The sequence below is a fragment of the Psammomys obesus genome, unplaced genomic scaffold, assembly GCF_907164565.1.
Source record: "Psammomys obesus unplaced genomic scaffold, mPsaObe1.curated_primary_1811, whole genome shotgun sequence".
Classification (NCBI taxonomy): Eukaryota; Metazoa; Chordata; class Mammalia; order Rodentia; family Muridae; genus Psammomys; species Psammomys obesus.
The window spans coordinates 1,359,494-1,377,471 of record NW_026595981.1 but is presented as its reverse complement, the minus strand read 5'-3'; the positions used below and the strand labels follow the sequence as shown (position 1 = coordinate 1,377,471).

At 50.7% G+C, this 17,978-nt stretch overlaps 1 protein-coding gene across 3 annotated transcripts in view; it reads right to left on the bottom strand.

Annotated features, from left to right (window-relative positions):
* Slc43a2 (solute carrier family 43 member 2) overlaps window positions 1-17,978 on the bottom strand; it is a 44,622-nt gene that overhangs the window by 26,536 nt on the left and 108 nt on the right. Inside the window, exons 1-5 of one of the 3 annotated variants that reach the window (XM_055619638.1) lie at window positions 17,484-17,675; window positions 17,106-17,296; window positions 6,633-6,840; window positions 5,309-5,364; window positions 4,131-4,207 (exon numbers count right to left, since the gene is read on the bottom strand). In XM_055619638.1, the coding sequence (XP_055475613.1) occupies window positions 4,131-4,207; window positions 5,309-5,364; window positions 6,633-6,840; window positions 17,106-17,265 (501 nt within the window). In that variant the 5' untranslated portion in view covers window positions 17,266-17,296; window positions 17,484-17,675. Of the gene's footprint in view, window positions 1-4,130; window positions 4,208-5,308; window positions 5,365-6,632; window positions 6,841-17,105; window positions 17,297-17,432; window positions 17,676-17,978 lie in introns of those variants that run through there. The other 2 variants (XM_055619636.1, XM_055619637.1) reach the window with 2 other exon arrangements.

Sequence of the window (17,978 nt, the reverse complement as noted above, 5' to 3'; positions counted from 1 at the left end):
AGCTACGAGAAACACACACATACACACACACACACACACACACACACACAGAGAGAGAGAGAGAGAGAGAGAGAGAGAGAGAGAGACAGTGATGCTGAAAGCAACAGACACTCTGCAAGCCAATGCCCCTGAACAGAACTGTATGTACACATTCGCTTGGGGTCTAAGTGCATAATTTTCTGGAGCCTATTCATGGACCATATTATTAAAATCTAAAAACCCTAGGTATATCCTTTACTCCTACAGAAAGATTATTTGTATTTTTCAAAGAGATTTTTACAAAACATGAAGAAGAATAAGATTAAGAAGAAGATGCAGCAGCAGCAGAAGAAGGAGGAGGAGGAGGAGGAGGAGAAGGAGGAGGAAGAGGAGGAGGAGGAAGAGGAGGAGGAGGAGGAGGAGGAGGAGGAGGAGGAGGAGGAGGAGGAGGAGGAGAAAGCAACACAAAGGAAAACTAGATAAACAATACAAGGAAGCAATTCTGAAAAGACACAGTGATGTCAGGGCCAGGGATGGTGAAACACATCCATCTTGGCACTTGAGAGGTGAAAGCTGGAGGATAGGGAGTGAAGGCCAGCCTGAGCTACACAGCAAGTTCAAATGCCACCACTGTCCAGACAAACTGCCTAATGTTTAAAAGATGAAACACAGCAATGCCAGGCCAGCCAGGGCTGCATAGTGAGACCTTGAAGAAATGAAACACAAATACGTAGAAGATGAAAGAGGATCGGCAAGATGTCTCCATGTCTACAGACAAGTGATAAGAAAGTTCCTTCCTCAGAACCCATGCGGCTGAGGAGACCAGCTCAGAAAGCCAACCTACACACTCAAACAAACAAATCAAATCAAACACACATTAAGAATATGTTAAAGATGAATGATGTCTTGAAGGGGGTATGAAAAAGGAACTTTCAGACATGTTACTGGGACTATTAACTGAAGATAGTGAACTCCACTCCAGGAGTCTGCTTGAAAGCAGATATTAAAATTTAAAACATGCAGCTGAGCGTGGTGGTACACACCTGTAATCCCAGCACTCAGGGAGGCGGAGGCAGGTGGATATCTGAGTTTGAGGCCAGCCTGGTCTACAAAGTGAGTTCAGGACAGACAGGGCTACAGACAGAGAAACGCTGTCTCAAAAAACATTTAAAAAGAAAAAAATTAAACATGCTAATCCTGGGACCTAGAAATTCCACTTTCCGGAACTTATTTTCACAGAAATACATATACAGACTATACATTTCAATAGTGCTCACAAAGGGAAGAGGTGGAGACCAACCTGAACATCCTTGAGTGGGAAAGTAGGTGAATGAATGACAGTCTGTCTCTACTACAGGGTAGCACAGAACTCAGTGACAGCAGGGACAATCGCTGGAAACTAAGATGCGGAGCTCTAGGTACTGGCAGGGAAATGGAAGGCGCATTGTGTAGATAAAGCTAAAGCCAGAGGAACAGGATTGATGCGCACAGACAAACCAACACTGAAGGGTACGCTCTCCAATCCGTGAAGGTAGACACTTAGAATTTTGCAGGCTGTAATTCCAAAATGTTACACAACAACAAAACAAGAGAAGTCAAAAGGATACTTTTTCCTAAGAGTGCCTTGGACAAGAGCTTCCGGCTTCATTTTAAAGGCTCTCTTTATTGTTGTGGACATAGCAGGAGGGAGTATGAATAAGCAGAAAGGTAAGAATGTGTAAAAATGTCATCATGAAATATACTATTCTGCATGCTAACTAAAAAGAGTGATGAAAATGGAAGTAGGCACAACAGAATAAAGGCTCCCTCTCTTTTTTGTGTTTTGGTTTTGGTTTGTTTCTTTGTTTTTGAGATAAAATCTGCTGTGTAGCCCAGGCAGGCTTCAAAGTTTTGATTCTCCTATCCCAGCTTCCTGAGAACCCGGATTTTAGGCACATAACTGTATCTGCCCCTACTGAATTTCTTTTTTAATTCTGGCATTGTTTTGTTTTGTTTTGAGGTAGGAGTTGTTTGTTTTGAGACAGGGTTTCCCTGTGAGCCTGGCTGTCCTGTAGCTCAATGTGTAGACCAGGACGGCCTCGAACTCACAAAGATTCTCCAGCCTCTACCTTCAAGTGGTGGGATTAAAGGCCTGGACCCCACAGCAGGATCCTACAGGACTTTTTGTTTGTTTGCTTGGTTTGGTTTTTGAGACAGGGTTTCTCTGTATAGCCTTTACTGTCCGAGAACTTGCTCTATAGACCTGCCTCCCTCTGCCTCCTGAGTGCTGCGCATTAAAGGCCTATACCACCACTGCTAGGACTTCTTAAAAGGAGCAACTCCCCATATGGTGTTTTTCGTCTATTTGTCTTTTACTGTTTGAGACAGGGTTGTGATGAGCCCAGGGTAGCCTTGAACTTCCCATGTAACTGAGGATGGCCTTGAGCTCCCCGATCCTATGTTCCTTCTAATCATAGGGATTACAAGAACGTGGGCTCATATCTAGCTATTCTTTTTATTAGTTCAGGGTCACAGAGGCAAAGCCTCATTCTGTAGCCCACGCTGGCCTCAGTCACAGCAACTGTCTCACCTCTGCCTCCCAAGCGCTGGGATTACAAACCACCATATGCAGCTTGTCTCTTTATAAATGCAGTGCTGGAGTTGGTAGCTGGAGTCATATGCATGCCAGGCAAGCACTCTGCCGCTGAGCTACACCCCAGCCCAGATTTATCCCATGCTTCATGATGACTAAGCATGCTAAGCATCATTCTGCATCTTAAGCTCCTCGAGTCCCAGGACCATCTCAAACTTACATCCCTGAAATTCAGATGTGCTCTAACAGATGCCCAGCATGACTGAAACAACAGGGGCCATGCCGGGTTCTTATTTTTCATCTGGATAAAAAGGCCTGGCGGTTTTCACGCTGTCCAAGACCAAACAGAGCCGCACATGACTCCTGTTTCACATTTACACAACCTAGTGGAATCTGTGTACTTTTCACAGTAAGAACATAGTTCTCACTGTTTCAACATTTGTTTTCCTCTGGGATTACAAGAGGACAGACTACATTTATTTTTATTTTAAATGCATCTGATTTTAAAAACTAAATAAAAATGTTCCAACAGATACAGAGTGAATCTGCGTGGCACCCGGCAGAGGTGAAGCAGAGCCTCAGGGTTACCACACCCAGGTCACAGCATACACACTGCTTACACTGGCCCTTTTTCACTGAACAGAGACTGCAATGACCTTTCACTGAACAGATACTGTAATGACGGATCCATGTCCACGGACACAGGCCCAGACAGTTAATCCTCCCTGCCAGGCACAGCATAGGAAAGTGGAAAGAGATCTGGGCCTGCGGGCACAGAGATGCTAGCGCCTCTTTGCACTCCTTTATCAAAGGGCGGGAAGGTCCCGAACTTTCTTAGGGCAAAAGAAACAGCTGGACTCCTGACTCAAGCATACTGGAAATCAGAACCATACTTCACCACAAGCAGTAATGGCAGCTGGTGAATCCCCAGCCCTTCCTCAGAGATAAACTGAGTAGGGAAATGTCCCTGCCAATAGAAGCCTACAGATGGTACCCTTGCCTGGCCATCCTCCCTCTAAGAAAGATGTTCTATTCGTTAACTTTCCTCAGCTCTCCCTTCAGCTCTCCTCCCATTTTGTAGCATCCTGATGGTCATGGGAGAACATGCTCAAAGTTGCAAGAAACAGCCCACCTATCTGCCAGACATCTGTGCCCTAGCCAAGAATAGTGTGACAATGTTGCCACTCTGTGGGTTCCAGGCACCCACAGAGGTTGGGATGGGTAGTTCCAAAACAGGCTTGTCTATAATTGACACTGTTAGCCTGAGTTCCCAGAGAGCCTCAGGACAGCAGCCATGGAAGATACCGTCTTCTCTGGGCACACGGATAATAACCTATATCCTCCATGCCAAAGGCAAGGCCAGAGGCAGTTGCAAGTGCCCCTGGGAGGCACGCCTGCTTGAGTTAGAACCCAGGAGACTGGCTCTGCCATCAGGCTACTGCAGAAACAGCCCCTACACTGCCTGGGACATCCAAGCATTTATATGGGAGAATGGAAGGAGAGGACCTAGAAACCAACACACATGCCCCAAATTCACGGTTTTTCGGCTGGAAACGTTCCTTAACGAGCCAGTACTTACTGTTAGCGAGGTGAACGTCATGCACATCCCCCCAAAGCCGTTCAGAGCCAAGGCAATGAAGATGAGCACGGAGAGCGCTGTGGGCAGACAGAACGTCATCAGTAGAGGAACCCAGGGAGCCCAAGCCCAGAAGGCTACAGACAAGCTAAACTAAAGGACAAGCCATCAAGGGTTAATGACCCCTGAAGAACATTCTCTTTCTCGCCCTCATCCCTCTGCCTACCTCATGGAGCTTGAGTTCTAGCAAAATGGATGACCTCTCTCTTTCCTCTGTTAATCTAGCAGTAATCAAATGGCCCCCCAAAAGCTGCTCAGTTACCAAAACCCCAGGTTCCTGAAAATCAGTGAATGAGCCTGGAAAAGACCGTAGTGAAATTCAGGTTCTATTTTGGAGTTGTTATTAAAAGCCCTCATACTCCCTGACTGGGGATGGAGTCCAGGTATTTCCTAGGCTGTTTTTCAAGGGCTGGCCTAGGCTGCCTTGAGGGCTCAACTCAGCTGGGTGTGATGCATCAGGCCTGTAATCCCAGCCCTCAGGCTGAAGCTGGAGGACAGCAAGCTTGAGACAAGCTTGGGCTAGCTACCTCAGCCTCAAGTGTCCAAGTGCCGTGCATATTTGCTCAGTGGTAGAGGGCTAGACTGGCATTTGCATGCCCTGGGTTCAGTTTCCCGTACTGAAGGAAAAAAAAAAAAAAAAGAGGAGGAAGAGCAGAAGGCTCAGCCTACCATTTCTGCACCATGAAAGGCATGTAGCTGGCCTGGTCCGTAAAGCTTGTCTTTAAAGTGGCATCAATGAGGCTACCACTCACAGGTTTGTGGCTTGGGGATGAGATAAGAGCCTCATACACCCTGGAAACAACTCCCACACATTTGCTTGGGATGGTTGTTCTCTTACTAGCCATGCAGTTGAAAGAGCTAAATCCTAGGTAACAGACCACCAGAAAGCTGCCACAGCCACCCAGGAGATTACCCTTCTGGCTTGAACAGGTGACACCAGGCCTAATATAGTTGTTACACATATATCATATACATGATGTATGGTACGTGTGTGTATGTGGTATGTATGATGTATACAGAGATCATACACATCACCATCCAGGAGCAGGTGGGCCAGTCAACACCTGTGTATGATGGCGCTCTCCCCAGTTTCTGGCAAAAAGGAAGAAAGTCGTACTCACAGTCTGGGCTACTTGCTCCATATGCAATCAGCAAGCAGGAGACAGCAAAGCAGGCACTACAACCAAACAGAAAGCGCACAATTATACGACAACAGCAATTGCTTTCAGTGTTGAGTTACATGGGGGCAATTACTATGTGGCACTTCAAAATGTTTATAATCGTTACTAACAGTTCTAATGAGACCTGGGAAATATGCCTCCTGAGGTGTGCATGATAATCCAGAGGATGCTGATCCATGACGACATTTTTCTGTGCTGAGAATTGAACCGTGGGTCGCTCATGTGCTACACAAGTGCTCAACCACTGAGCTGCATCCTCAGCCTCATTTTGTAATTGTTAAAATGTCATTAATTCTGCCAGGCTGTGGTGGTGCTTGCCTTTAGTCCCAGCACTCAGGAGGCAGAGGCAGGCAGATCTCTGATTCAAGGCCAGCCTGGTCTACAGAGGGAGTTCCAAGACTCCCAGGCCTACTCAGAGAAACCCTGTCTGCAAAAACACTTTAACTAATTGATTAACTTTATTCTTAGTTGTTTTTTTGTTTTGTTTTGCAGTGCTGGGATTAGAACCCAGGGCTGTGCACACGTTAGGCAAGTACTCTAATAATATTACGAATGGCATGTATGGGCTGTAAAGTAGGTATAGAACACTTACCCAGCACACATTAGGCAGATTTTAACATGTAGCAACTCTCATCCCCCTACACACACACACACACACACACACACACACACACACACACACACACGCACGCACAGGAGGAGGAAGATTAATGCATGAATAACTAATTTACATTTGCATATATTTATGTATGCTCAGAAACTTTTTTTCTGGAGGAATTATAAGGCCAGAAGTCTCTGGAAACCAAAGCTCTATTCTGTTTATTTTATTTAGTGTGTGTAGGGGCACACATGTGTCGGTGTGCGCATCCCATGGCACGAGTATAGGGGTCAGAGGACAACTTGCAACTCTGCCTTCTACCATGCAGGTTCCCTGCACAGAACAATGATCATCAGGCTTGGGGGCAAAGCGTCTTTACCTGATGGACCATCTCAAAGGCCCCAAAAGCTAATGTTAAGGACAAGCACGTTGAGGGCCTCCCAGATGGGCTCACGCCCTCTGGCTGCACGCAGAAGTGCATGCAGAACACACTGAGGATCACAGAATCAAGTGATTCTGTGCCAGACAGTGTGGTAACCCTGCCCCAGGCAGGTATTTAGAGAGCCCCAGGGTGCACCTGCTAACACATTCCAAGATTCCAGTCAGCAGGGAATGCAGCTCAAGCTAGGACCTAGCCTCATCCTGCCTCAAGGAACCCATACTGACCTGCCCAGCAGCCTGAGTTTCCGTGGCCCATACTTGTCCATGATGATGCCCAGGGGCAGGGTGATGGCACTGAGCAGGAAGGAGCCCACGGTGAACGCCAAGTTCAGGATCTCATCCTGGGCCTTACAGCTGAGCCAGCCATTCATCAGGCTCACCTCCTCGTGCTCTGGCTCCGCAGTGCTCCCGACTGTGCCGTTCGTGACGTTTTCTGTGTGTGTAAAGACAGAGAGCACGGTAGGCATCCCCAGACACTCAAGAGCCAGGCGCACCTTCAGAATTATACCACCGAGAAGGCCAAAGCTCGCCCCCAGTGCCGCACAGCTCTGGCAACTGACGAGACGTGGCTTGTTCTCCCAGACCCCCTGCAGCAACAGTGCAGATGTTTCTAACATTTGTAGAAACCACAGAACCAAGAGTCCAATGAAGAAGGCATTCTTCCCTCAGAGGGCTTCCTGTGTCCCTTGACGCAATCATTAGTCCCAGATAAGATTCCCATTCTAGCATGACGGCGGGTGCCTATTATCTCAGCACCTGGAGGCAGACACTCCCAGGTCTGAGCCAGGAGGGGGATCAGGGCTCAGAGTCATCCACAGACGAGGAGTCCGAGGGCAGGCCAGGCTACACCAGACCCTGCATCAAAAGGGCAAGCGGGTGGTGGGACAAGATGGCTCAGCAGGTAAAGGCACCTGCCACCAAGCCTGATGACCTGAATTGGATCCCCAGGACACATGTGTTGGGAGGTGAGGCCAACTCCCAAAAGCTTTCCTATGACTTCTGCTTATCTACTGTGCTATGCATGTACACACGCGCGCGCACACACTAAACAAATGTAATACAGTAGGGCTGAAGCTGTGCACACTGGCACAGACCTTTAATCCCAGCACTCAGGAAGAAGAAGCAGGAGGCTCTCTCTGAGTTCGAGGCCAACCTGGTGTACAAAGTGAGTCTAGGACAGCCAAGGCTACACAGAGAAACCCTGTCAAGAAAGAAGGAAAGAAGGAAATAAAGGAAGGAAATTAATTAATTAACTTTGGACATGGTGTCAAAAGGGGGAGGCAGAGAAAGGTGAATCCTTGGGGCTCAGTGGTCAGTCAGTCTAACATTACTTGCCAAATTCCATGCGAGTAAGAAACCCTGTTTCGAACAATAACAAAAGCCGAGGTGGACAGCTCCCAAAGAAAGAGCAACTAGGGCTGTCTCCACATTTTATGCACACACATGGACATGCGCACACACCTATATGCTGTGTGCATGAGCACACTCATGCACGTAATGCACAGACACAGGGCATCTGGGCTCCAGAGTGACACCCTGTCTCAAAAAACCGCCATTTCGGCCAGGTAGCATCGGCCGTGCCGTTAATGCCGGCACCCGGGACACAGAGGCAAGTGGACGGATCTTCGTACACCGTCTCAAAAAAAAAAAAAAAGAAAGAAAAGAAAGCCGGGTGCAATGGTGCACGCCTGCAATCCCAGCACTCTGGGAAGTGGGGGCAGGGGCAGCAGAGCTCTGCGAGGGTGTTTGGTTTTTGGGTTTTTTTGGGGGGGGTGTTTTTGTTTTTGTTTTCCCAGACAGGGTTTCTCTGCGTAGTCTTGGCTGTCCTGGACTTGGCTGGTAGAGCGGGCTGGCCTCCTGGGAGCAGAGGTGTGCGCCACCGCACCCTGCTGGATCTCAGGCCAGGCTGAATGGGCCTGGACTTCTCAAGCGTGTGCAGCACACGCCGTGGGCCATCTCCCACTCCAGCACTTCCCAGTACCTCCCACCTCTGTGTGCTGGGGACTGACCGCAGGCCCACAGCTACCCACCACGTAGCTTCACTCCCAGCCTGAGTTTTTGTTGTGCTATTGGCAGTTATTTTCTTCCCTTTACAGAAAAGCACTTCCCACTGCTCTCGCTGTAGTCACTGTGTTGAGGGCCACCCCCTCCCATTGCCTGTCGCCTCAGCAACACCTGCAGACCAGAGTCAAAACAGCACAGAAGGGAAGGGAGGTAGGTGGGGACAGGCTGGGAATGGGACGGGGACCTCTCCTTCCGGAACCACTCCACAGTGACGCTGACTAATCCTGCAGAAGCAAGCGCGGCTCCACCAAAAAGCCAGGCTAACTGTCCACCTCCCAGCTGCAGCCCTCTGGCCGCCAGGGCTGCTCGGCTGAGGACTGCAAAGCCCTCAGGCCTCGCAGAGCCACCCAAGTTAACTGGAAAGAAAGCACTTGCCAACCTCCTCTGACCAATGAGACCTGCTAGGGGCATTCAGAGACCACAGTGGCCGACCTGCCTCTGGACTCTAACTTCCCTTCCCCTGCTTCATGATGTAGATCCTTGGAAATGTGACTTGATCTCGCTTTGTTGATTTCCTTATCTGTTACCTAGGCATGGTTGAATATACCTCTAGAGCTTTGGGGACTATCAGGGGAGAAAAAACAGCGTTCTAGAGCTCCCAACAGGCATGCAAAGTGCGTGGGAAGTACTGTCACTGCCCTGCTAGTGTCCGTCTTACTGGGGCTCAGATGGGGGTGATTTAATAGGATGGCAGCTTTCCATTGTGGCAAGCAACATGTGACGGCATGAGTGAGGGTTTGGTTGCTCCTGGGCTGAGTCTGAGGCTAGGAACTGTCTTCTGGCTATGGTGTAGTAGTATCTCAGTGGGCCCTGGCCACTGGAGCTCTTTACTGAATGAGTGGAAATAATGAATCAGATCCCAGTGGCCAAAAGGATCAAGAGGGGAACCACGCTGAAGACAGAGGGATTTAGGGAGCTCAGAGCCACAGGTTAACACCCTGAGCCTACACAAACAAGGCCTTTCAGGCCAGACAGCGGCTCCTGCCACTTTCAATCCCTTTTCCAAGACATCTTCCACACTGATAGCCAAACACACGGCAAGCAGGGTTCCCTGGGCCCGCTGGGCCCATGAGTTGTTGTGGCTGGCAGGTGTGAGGCAGCTCCTGGAAGGGAAGAGGCTGGTTTCAGGTGTCAGCCCTGCCAGCAGAACAGGAACTGGACCTGCAGTAGGGGACAGGGCCTGCAGCCAGCAAGGAGCATTTCCAGGCAATCACACAGGTATGAACTGGCCAGCACAGATGAGACAGAATGGACAAGTGGAGGAGGCACACCAGCCTGGGAGGCCTGACCGTGGCCATGCAGGGTCTCAAGAACGGCAAGTGCTGTGAGTTCTCTGGTAACATGGAACAGGGAGGAATTTTTTTTGGGGGGGAGGGGGAAGACAAGACCAGTACAGCCCATTGAGAGGCACTCTTCCACGGAGTTCCACAAAGTCTTTTTGTTTTTGTTTTTTTTGTTTGAGACAGGGTTTCTCTATGTAGCCCTGGCTATCCTGGAACTCAAATTATAGACTAGGCTGGCTTCAAACTCAGGGATCTGCCTGCCTCTGCCTTTGAAGCGCTTAGATTAAAAGTATGCACCACCATGCCTGGCCTCCATAACTCTTCTTATCAAGAGACAGAAGATAAAATCCCAAGGCACTGGCTGGGGTGTGGCTCAGAGCTACAGCAGCAGGTCCTAGGTTCAATTCTCAGCACTGCAGAGAATTAAAACAAAATCTTAAGGGCTGGAGAGATTGCTCAGTGGTTAGAGCACATACTGCTCTTGTAGAGGACTTAGGCTCAGTTCCCAGCACCCACACGGCGGCTCACAACTGCTGAGATTCAAGCTCTAGAGGATCCAATGCTACCTTCTGACCTCCAACGGCACCAGCACACATGTGCTGCACATAACTACATTCAGGCAAAATATTTATACACATAAAATAAATCTTTAAAAACAATCTTTTTAATCCTAAAATGGGCCAGTGAGATGGCTCAGCAGATGAAGGCACTTGCCACCAAGCCTGACAGCCTGACTTTGCTAACCCAGGACTCATAGTGGGAGAGAAGAGCCAGCTCCTGAAGCTGTTCTCTGCCTTCCCCACGCACAACGTGACTCATGCTCTTCACACAGATGTGCATGCACATGCGAGTGCGCGCACACACACACAAATAACTGAATGTGACTTTAAAAATTCAAATCCCTGTTAAAAAAAAAGAAAAACATCAATGACTCAAATGGTTTAAAAAATAAATTCAAATCCCAAGGCATCTGCAGCCTCCTGATTTGGTAGAAGTAAGCACATGGGGACAAATATCTGAGGTTATTTGAAGATCTGTTCGGTCTGCAGCTAGATGCGGGGTGTCCGAGGAGAGGGGCTGGGGTAGAAGGAAGGGTTGTCTATCCTTCCTTCCTTCATGCTAGAGTCACATCCCGGAGCAGGGACTGGTACTTCAAGCCACCGGTATCTGTTCTTAAAGTCCTGCTAACGGGGCCACCGGGCCTCTGCTCACCTGCCTCCAGAAAGTGATGTCTAGCTGCAAAGGATGTGGGAGTTGGGGATCAGGATATTTTCCGGGGGGGGGGGGCTTGAGTGTCCCTAATGTGGGAGGATACTAAACATCCAGGAAGCCTAGACTTCTGTTAGCAATAAACAGTCCACACAAATCTTGGTCACAATAAATACCTACTCATACCCAGGCTGGAAAGGGACCAATCTAGGAAATGCCAAACCCCAAGGTGTCCCCTGCTCAGTCTAGAGTGCAGCCAGCCCAGCCCAGGCCAGCCTGTTTATTAAACAGGTGTCTCAGCGTGGAGTGGTCAGAGCAGATCCCGCCAGAGAGGGCCAACAAGAAGGCAGGCAAAAGAGTGGTGTGCCAGAGTGTGCTGAGAACAGGACTAGGGCTGCCAGGCCCAGGACAGGAGAACAATGCCCTGTTCTGTTGGCCCCACTCACAAACAAAATCTTAACAGAGAAGGCAGAGGCGGCGAGAGGGTTCTGTGAGTGCTCAGGGCTCCCCTTGGCTTCTCTAAGGTCAGAGAGAGTTCTCCCCTCACCCCAGGCAAACAAAGAGAGTGGGGAACTCCAGAACATCTTCCTGATGGTGCTGAGGGAACAAAGAGGCACACAGACCAGACAGAGACAGGAGACACTGCTAAGTTCCTCAGCAGTCTTTTCTCTGGCTGGTGACTGAGGCCCTCCCCTCCACGGGGCTAACCCCTGGCCTGCCCTCCTGAGGGTACCTGGCCCAGCATCTCCTGCCTCTCTCCCATCCCTAGTCTATCCGGCAACAGGAAGCAGCATGTCAGCCCAGCAGGGGAGATGTGGGTGAGAGGTCGCCTAAGCCACCGCGCAAGCGGGAGGCAGGACACAGGCAGTACCACTGGGCCCTCTCATGGAGGTCCCAGCAGCAGCCTCCTGCTGACAGCCTGTGGCCTCTGTGTTCAGTGGTCTTCATTCCTCTGGCCACTGAGTGCCCTCTCACTCTGACCCCATATTCCATGCCAGGGCATGTGGAGTTTCAGATCAAGTGTGTGTCTTGTGAAAGGTCTTTCTTGGGGAGCTAGGTTCAAATGGAGACTGTCAGAACCGGAGACTCTGTGATTATGCTATCCTCTGTTAGAGGCAGTGTGAGAGAACAAAGCTGGGAAAAAGCTGGGACACCAGAGGCTCTTCCTATCACCTAGTGAGAATGGGGCTATCCCTCCCCTCTCTCACAAAGCCACGGAAAGCCAACCCAAGCTGACAGGACTTTCATGAGACACTAAGACAAAATAGGCTGACAGATGTCAGGGAGGGAAATCAGGTCATGAGAAGGGTAAGGGCAGTGGTGACAGCCAAGGAGACTCTCTGTGACATGTTTTTGAGGCTGTGGGTACAAACCTTTAGCCCTCTGACTGTTTCTTTTGGAAGCTTTCTGATTCAAAATAAACTAGAGGTGAGCTAAAGGTGTAGCCGAGCCTGGAAGGACTGGTCCCTGGCATGTGTGAAGCCCTGCCTTTGAGACCTAGCACTGGAAACGTAAATAAAAACAAAAACAAACCACAGGGAGGGAAGTGAAAGCAGTGTGGTGACAAACACCTGTGATCCCAGCACTTTGAGGCCAGCCTGGTCCACATAGTGAGTTCCAAGCCAACCAGAGTTACATAATAAGAGGATGCGTTCAAGCAAGGTCAGCCTGAGCTATACAGTAAGGAATATTCCCTGTCTCAAAGGAAAACACAGACAAAGTCAAATTCTCAGATGAACAAGCTGGCTAAGATCTAAGGGAAGGCCTTGAAGCAGCACAGAATTCTTCCTGTCCACATCTCAAGGCCAGCTTTGTGTTGCTTCTCCACGGGACAGTGGCCCCTCCTCCCTCCAGAGGCGCTGTCGAGGTCCTACCAGGTACCAGGAACACAGGACAGACGCTGGGGAGCAAAGCTCTCGCTGTTCAGACACGGGCATCTGACCCCAGCACCCATGAAAAGCTGTGAGCTCTGGGCTCAGGGACAGACCCTGCCTCCATGAGCAGACAGTGGAGCTGGCAGTGGTTGCACACACCGTTGATCCCAGCACTCAGAGGCAGGAGGACTCCAGTGAGTTCAAGGCCAGCCTGGTCTACAGAGCAAGTTCCGGGATGGTCAAGGCTACACAGAGAAACCCTGTTTGGGGGTTGGGAGGAGAATGGAGATTACCCGAAGAAGAATCCTGGCACATGCACACATGTCCATAAATGAGAATACACACATGTACACATGTAACAGGGGTCCATCTTCACATGTACACGCCTATAAACATGAGAGCGTGTACATGCACACACATAAAGGGAGGGGATCCGTCTTCATCTTCAGAGCCGGGCTGAACTCTAGCAGGGGCCATGGAGATTTCCATCTTCATAGTCCTCATACCACCCACACCCAGCATGTAGCAAGCCCTCAACCGTTCACAAGAGCCTCTGAGAGGTTCACTGAATTGTGGCAGGCCTCTGCCTCCCTGGCTTGCAGTTTTCCTTGCCTCCCAGCCCTTCCACCTGCCCAGTCATCTATCTCCCTTCCGTGCCAGCCTCTCTGTCTTCTCCTCTGAGGTGTAGGATACAGCCTATTCTGGGCCCCCCCACACACGCACACAGCAGCTCACCCTCTGTTACCCTCTAGGCTTGCACCTTAAGTTTAGGGACACCTCCCACCTGGGCACAACCAGATCCCCACTACTCGTCCCGTCTTATGCCTTCCACCACCCTGCTTCATGGAGTCTGTAGGTAAAGACTTGTTCGCTGGGAACCCTACTCTAGCACCTCAGTAGTGTTTATTACACCGGGCACGGCAGGTCAGGCCTTTCATCCTAGCCTACATAGTGAGGGCTACACAGTAACTCTGTCCCAAAAGTAAACAAGCAAAAATGATGTTTACTGAATGTATGAGTTAAATAAGAAAAACAATATTCACAAAATAGCCCTAGCCCATGCTGCCCCTGTCATAATCCACCAGAGTGCTAGGATGTGTCGGCACACACCATCAGCCCCAGAACTCAGGAGGCAGAGGCAGGTGGATGGACCAGCCCAGTCGACACGGAGAATTCCAAACCAGCCAGAGTTATATGATGAAATCCTGTCTCTGAAACAAAACAACCCCAAATCCACCAAAGAACAACAAAGAAAATGAAGGAAGAGGCCAGTCAGGTGAGTGACGATGGTAGCCAAAGGACTCAGTTTGGAAAAGCCCCTCTCTTCCCAGATTAGACATCCAATTGTCCACACCAGGAGAACACAAGAGGCCTCTAGTTACCAGATGAGTACTGCACAAAACTCATGAAATGCCCAGACCCGGCTCCCAAGCCCTAGCCCCTGCCCATGTGATCTGCTCAAAGACACATCACCAAACTGGAACCCAATACCATGACTGTAGCCAGGTTCTGCCTACAGTCCCAGCACAGTTCTGAAAACCTTTCAACAGGTTCAGGCAAATTTCCTTTAGTGAACAAACTCATGCCATCAATCTTAAAGACAATAAACAGCGGAGACCCTGTTGGGTCTCAATCAGCTGTATGCAGTCAGCTCTTTAAACGTCTAGAGCAGTGAAGACAGCCGTCCGCCAAGGTTGACAATGTTGGGGTGCAGAGCAAACCTTGACCCTTACTTTGCCAGGCACTCCCAGTCGAGGAAGCACACAAGTTTCTGGCCCCAAAAGACAACAGGTTACCCAGACTCCAAGAAGCAAGGAGGCTAGAGAGATAAGTTGTGTGGATTCAGCAGGCTTTCCCGAGGAGGATGCTAGGTCAGCGGGTTTGCCAGATAATCAGAAAACCTCCATCAGCCACAGGAGCAAAGGCATGGGATAAGAAGTTGATGTTCAACCCACGAGCCTGACCCTTCCCCTTCACTTTTGTTTGTAGGAGTGACCTGTCAAGCCTCTCAAGGGCTTAAATACCAACTCAGCACTGTGCTAGCACAATCCCTGGACTCCTCTTACCCAACGGAAGGAAGAAAAGCTTTCCTTGGGAAAGCAGGTTCCAGCCCCACGGTGCCCAAGCCATTCAAGAAATTGTTAAGCGGACAAGCTGACATCACCAGCACCATGAGTCAAAAAAAAAAAAAAAAAGGGAAAGAAAAGAAATCTGACCACAGCAGTCCTCTGATCGGGATGAGGTACTAATAGTTTTGTCTGGGGTTAATAATGTTTTTTTCTTTCTTTCTGTGCTTTAAACCCCGGATGTCTCCTGTAACAAAGGGAGAAACAGCCAAACGTGCCTACCTGCCCCTTTCAGAAGGGCCTTTAATCTCCTACATCTCTTACGGAAAACAGAAAGCTTGGTCAGGGAACAAGGTCTGACTCTCGCATCTCTCAAGATTTCTTGCTGATGTGGGGAAAGACCTGCCAAGAACCCTTAGGCTATTAGGAAATATTTTTGAGTGCTAAAGGCTAAAGGTTGGTTATAAACGATAGACTTTCTGCCCTCTCCCAGGTGGCCTTTGAATTCCCTCCCTTTCCCCTGCCTCTGCCCTCTGCTGCTAAGCTCTGTACTCTAAGGATCCTCTGGGCAGATCAGACAAGGGAAACAAAGACTGACTCCGAGTTACTGGCAGTGGGTCCAAAGCTTTCTCTTCCTGTTAAGAAGAGGCTGGGTGAGGTAGTACAGGCTTGCAATCTCAGCATTCAGGAGGATGAGATGAAAGGATTACAAACTAAAGGCTAGCCTGGGCTACAGAGCAACATACTGTCTGAAGAACAAAAGACAACAAACAAACAAACAAACACTTTTAGGGTCCAGCAGTGGTTCACAAGCCTTTGGTCCTGGGAGGCAGAGCAGGTACATCTCTGAGTTCAAAGCCAGCCTGGTCTACAGAGTAAGTCCTAGGACAGCCTGGGCTACACAGAGGAACCCTGTCTCAAAAACAAACAAACAAACAACAAATAAAACCCCTTTAGAGGTGACACTCAGGGGGTTAAAACACTTGCCACAGGCCGGACAGTGGCAGCAAACACCTTTAATCCCAGCACTCAGAAGGCAGAGACAGGTTGATCTCTGTGAGTTTGAAAGCCAGCCTGGTCTACATATCAAGATCTAGGACAGCCAGGGCTACACAGACAAACCCTGTCTCAAAAACAAACAAACAAACAAACAAAAAAACCCACTTGGCACCAAGTTTATCAACCCGAGTTCTACCTCATGAATTCACATGGCAGAGGAGAAAACAACAAAAAGTTGACCTCTGACTTCTGACACAGTGTTCTGCAGTCCCCCCATAAACGAAGAGTGTAAGAAAAAAAAAATTTTTTTTTAATTAAAAAAAAAAAGTTAAAGTAAAAAAATAAACTAAAGGACTCTACATGCTAGCAGTGACCTGAGGAGTCAAGCCTGGGCCGGCTTCGTCAGAGAGGACTGAGGTTTGGTGTGAGGCACAGCAAAGACAAGCGGCATCTCTTACCAAGGCCGCCTATGGAGGAGGGAGAGGTTGGTGGCTGAATGGGCCCTGCTGATGACCCCACTGGCTGCAGCAGTCGGTGGGAAGACAGGAGTGAAGAAGGAAGGATGGGGAAGCGGGGGACCCATCCCCAGCCTGCCTTCAGAACGTCAGTGGGGCTAAGCAAGCACCCTTTTCATCACTGTCCCCTTCCTTTCTCCCCACTAGGTTTTGGAAGCCACTGAGATGTTCTCACAGCTCAGCAGAGGAAATGGCCTTTGGAGAATCATAAAGCAGCAAAAACAGACAAGAAATTATATCTTGTCAAGCCTTTAAGGAGGCTCCATAACGGCCCACCTTAAAAACTTGCAGACCCAGGTTCTTCGTGTGGAGGCGAGGCCACTTCCTCTCTCTCACTGCACCCCGGCCCAAGAATCGAGTTCCTCTTTCTTACACGGTTACTGCAAGGCAAGCGTTTCTGCAGGCCCTAGGCCAGGAGGCCAGAACTATTCCTGACTGCATGCAGGGGTCCTGCGTCCATTAACCTGCACCTTGGGCAAATGGAACTCTGGTCCCAGCCTCAGTTTCTCAATCCACAAACGGGGACGATGACAATGAGATGCACCCTCAGGGCTGCGTGAGGATCAAATGGGCCTTTTGGCACTCGGAGGCGCTGTGCAACAAGCGGGCATCCCGGGCTCCGGCCGACGCCACCGCCCGCCCCTTCCCGCAGACCCCCTCGAGGAACCTGCCGCCCACCGCGTCTCACCTGGTTTGGTACACAGGTAGGAGTAGAAGCCCTCCGACTTGAGCATGATGAGCAGCGAGCCCCAGCCCAGGAGGACTGCCGAGAAGAGGAGGTTCTCCAGCACAGCGGTGCAGGCCATCCACCAGCGGCGCCGATGGGCAGTGGCCAGGGTGGGCGCCATGGCGGTGCGGCAGCGCTGGCTCTGCAGACACCTGCGCACAGACCGCAGCCTCAGCGGCTGCTCCCCGGCCCCAGCGGCCCCTGCAGCCCCAGCTACGCGGCACGCCGCAGAAGCGGCCCCTCGCCCCGTCCCGGACCTGGGCCACCCCGACTGGCCGGTACCGCTACCTCCGACCCCAGCAGGGCCCCGCTGGCCAAGTGGAGACGCTTCTCCCTTACTTCACTCGGAGGTAAACTGAGGCATGGCACTGGGAAAGGGACCAACGCGTGCTCAAGGACGTGGAGGTGGTCCTGACACCAGGCGAGGCTGGCGGCCGGGGAGGGAGGCAGTCCGCGGGGAGGCCACCTGAGCAGGGGCACACCTGAGAGCTGCCACTCCCAGGGACCCTGACAGGCGCCCGCCCGCCCGCGCTCACGACCCTTCCCCGGAGCTCGCTCCTTCAACCACAAGATCAGCGCCGGGAGGCCCCGGAACGGCCCGCCCACGGCGCGCTCATTGGCGGGGCCGCACAGGAACTGCCGCGCCATTGGCCAGTGTCTAGGTCGCTAGGCGCTACCGCCACGCGAACCCCGCGTGGGAGAGGCGAAGCCGGTTCAAACCGGCGGCGCGAGCCGGGCGCGCGACCCCCGCGCCGGGCTGTCACCCCAGCGATCGGCCCGTTGCCGTGAGAGCGCGCCCCGCCCCGCCAGCGCTTCCCGTCCCTCTCCGCTCCG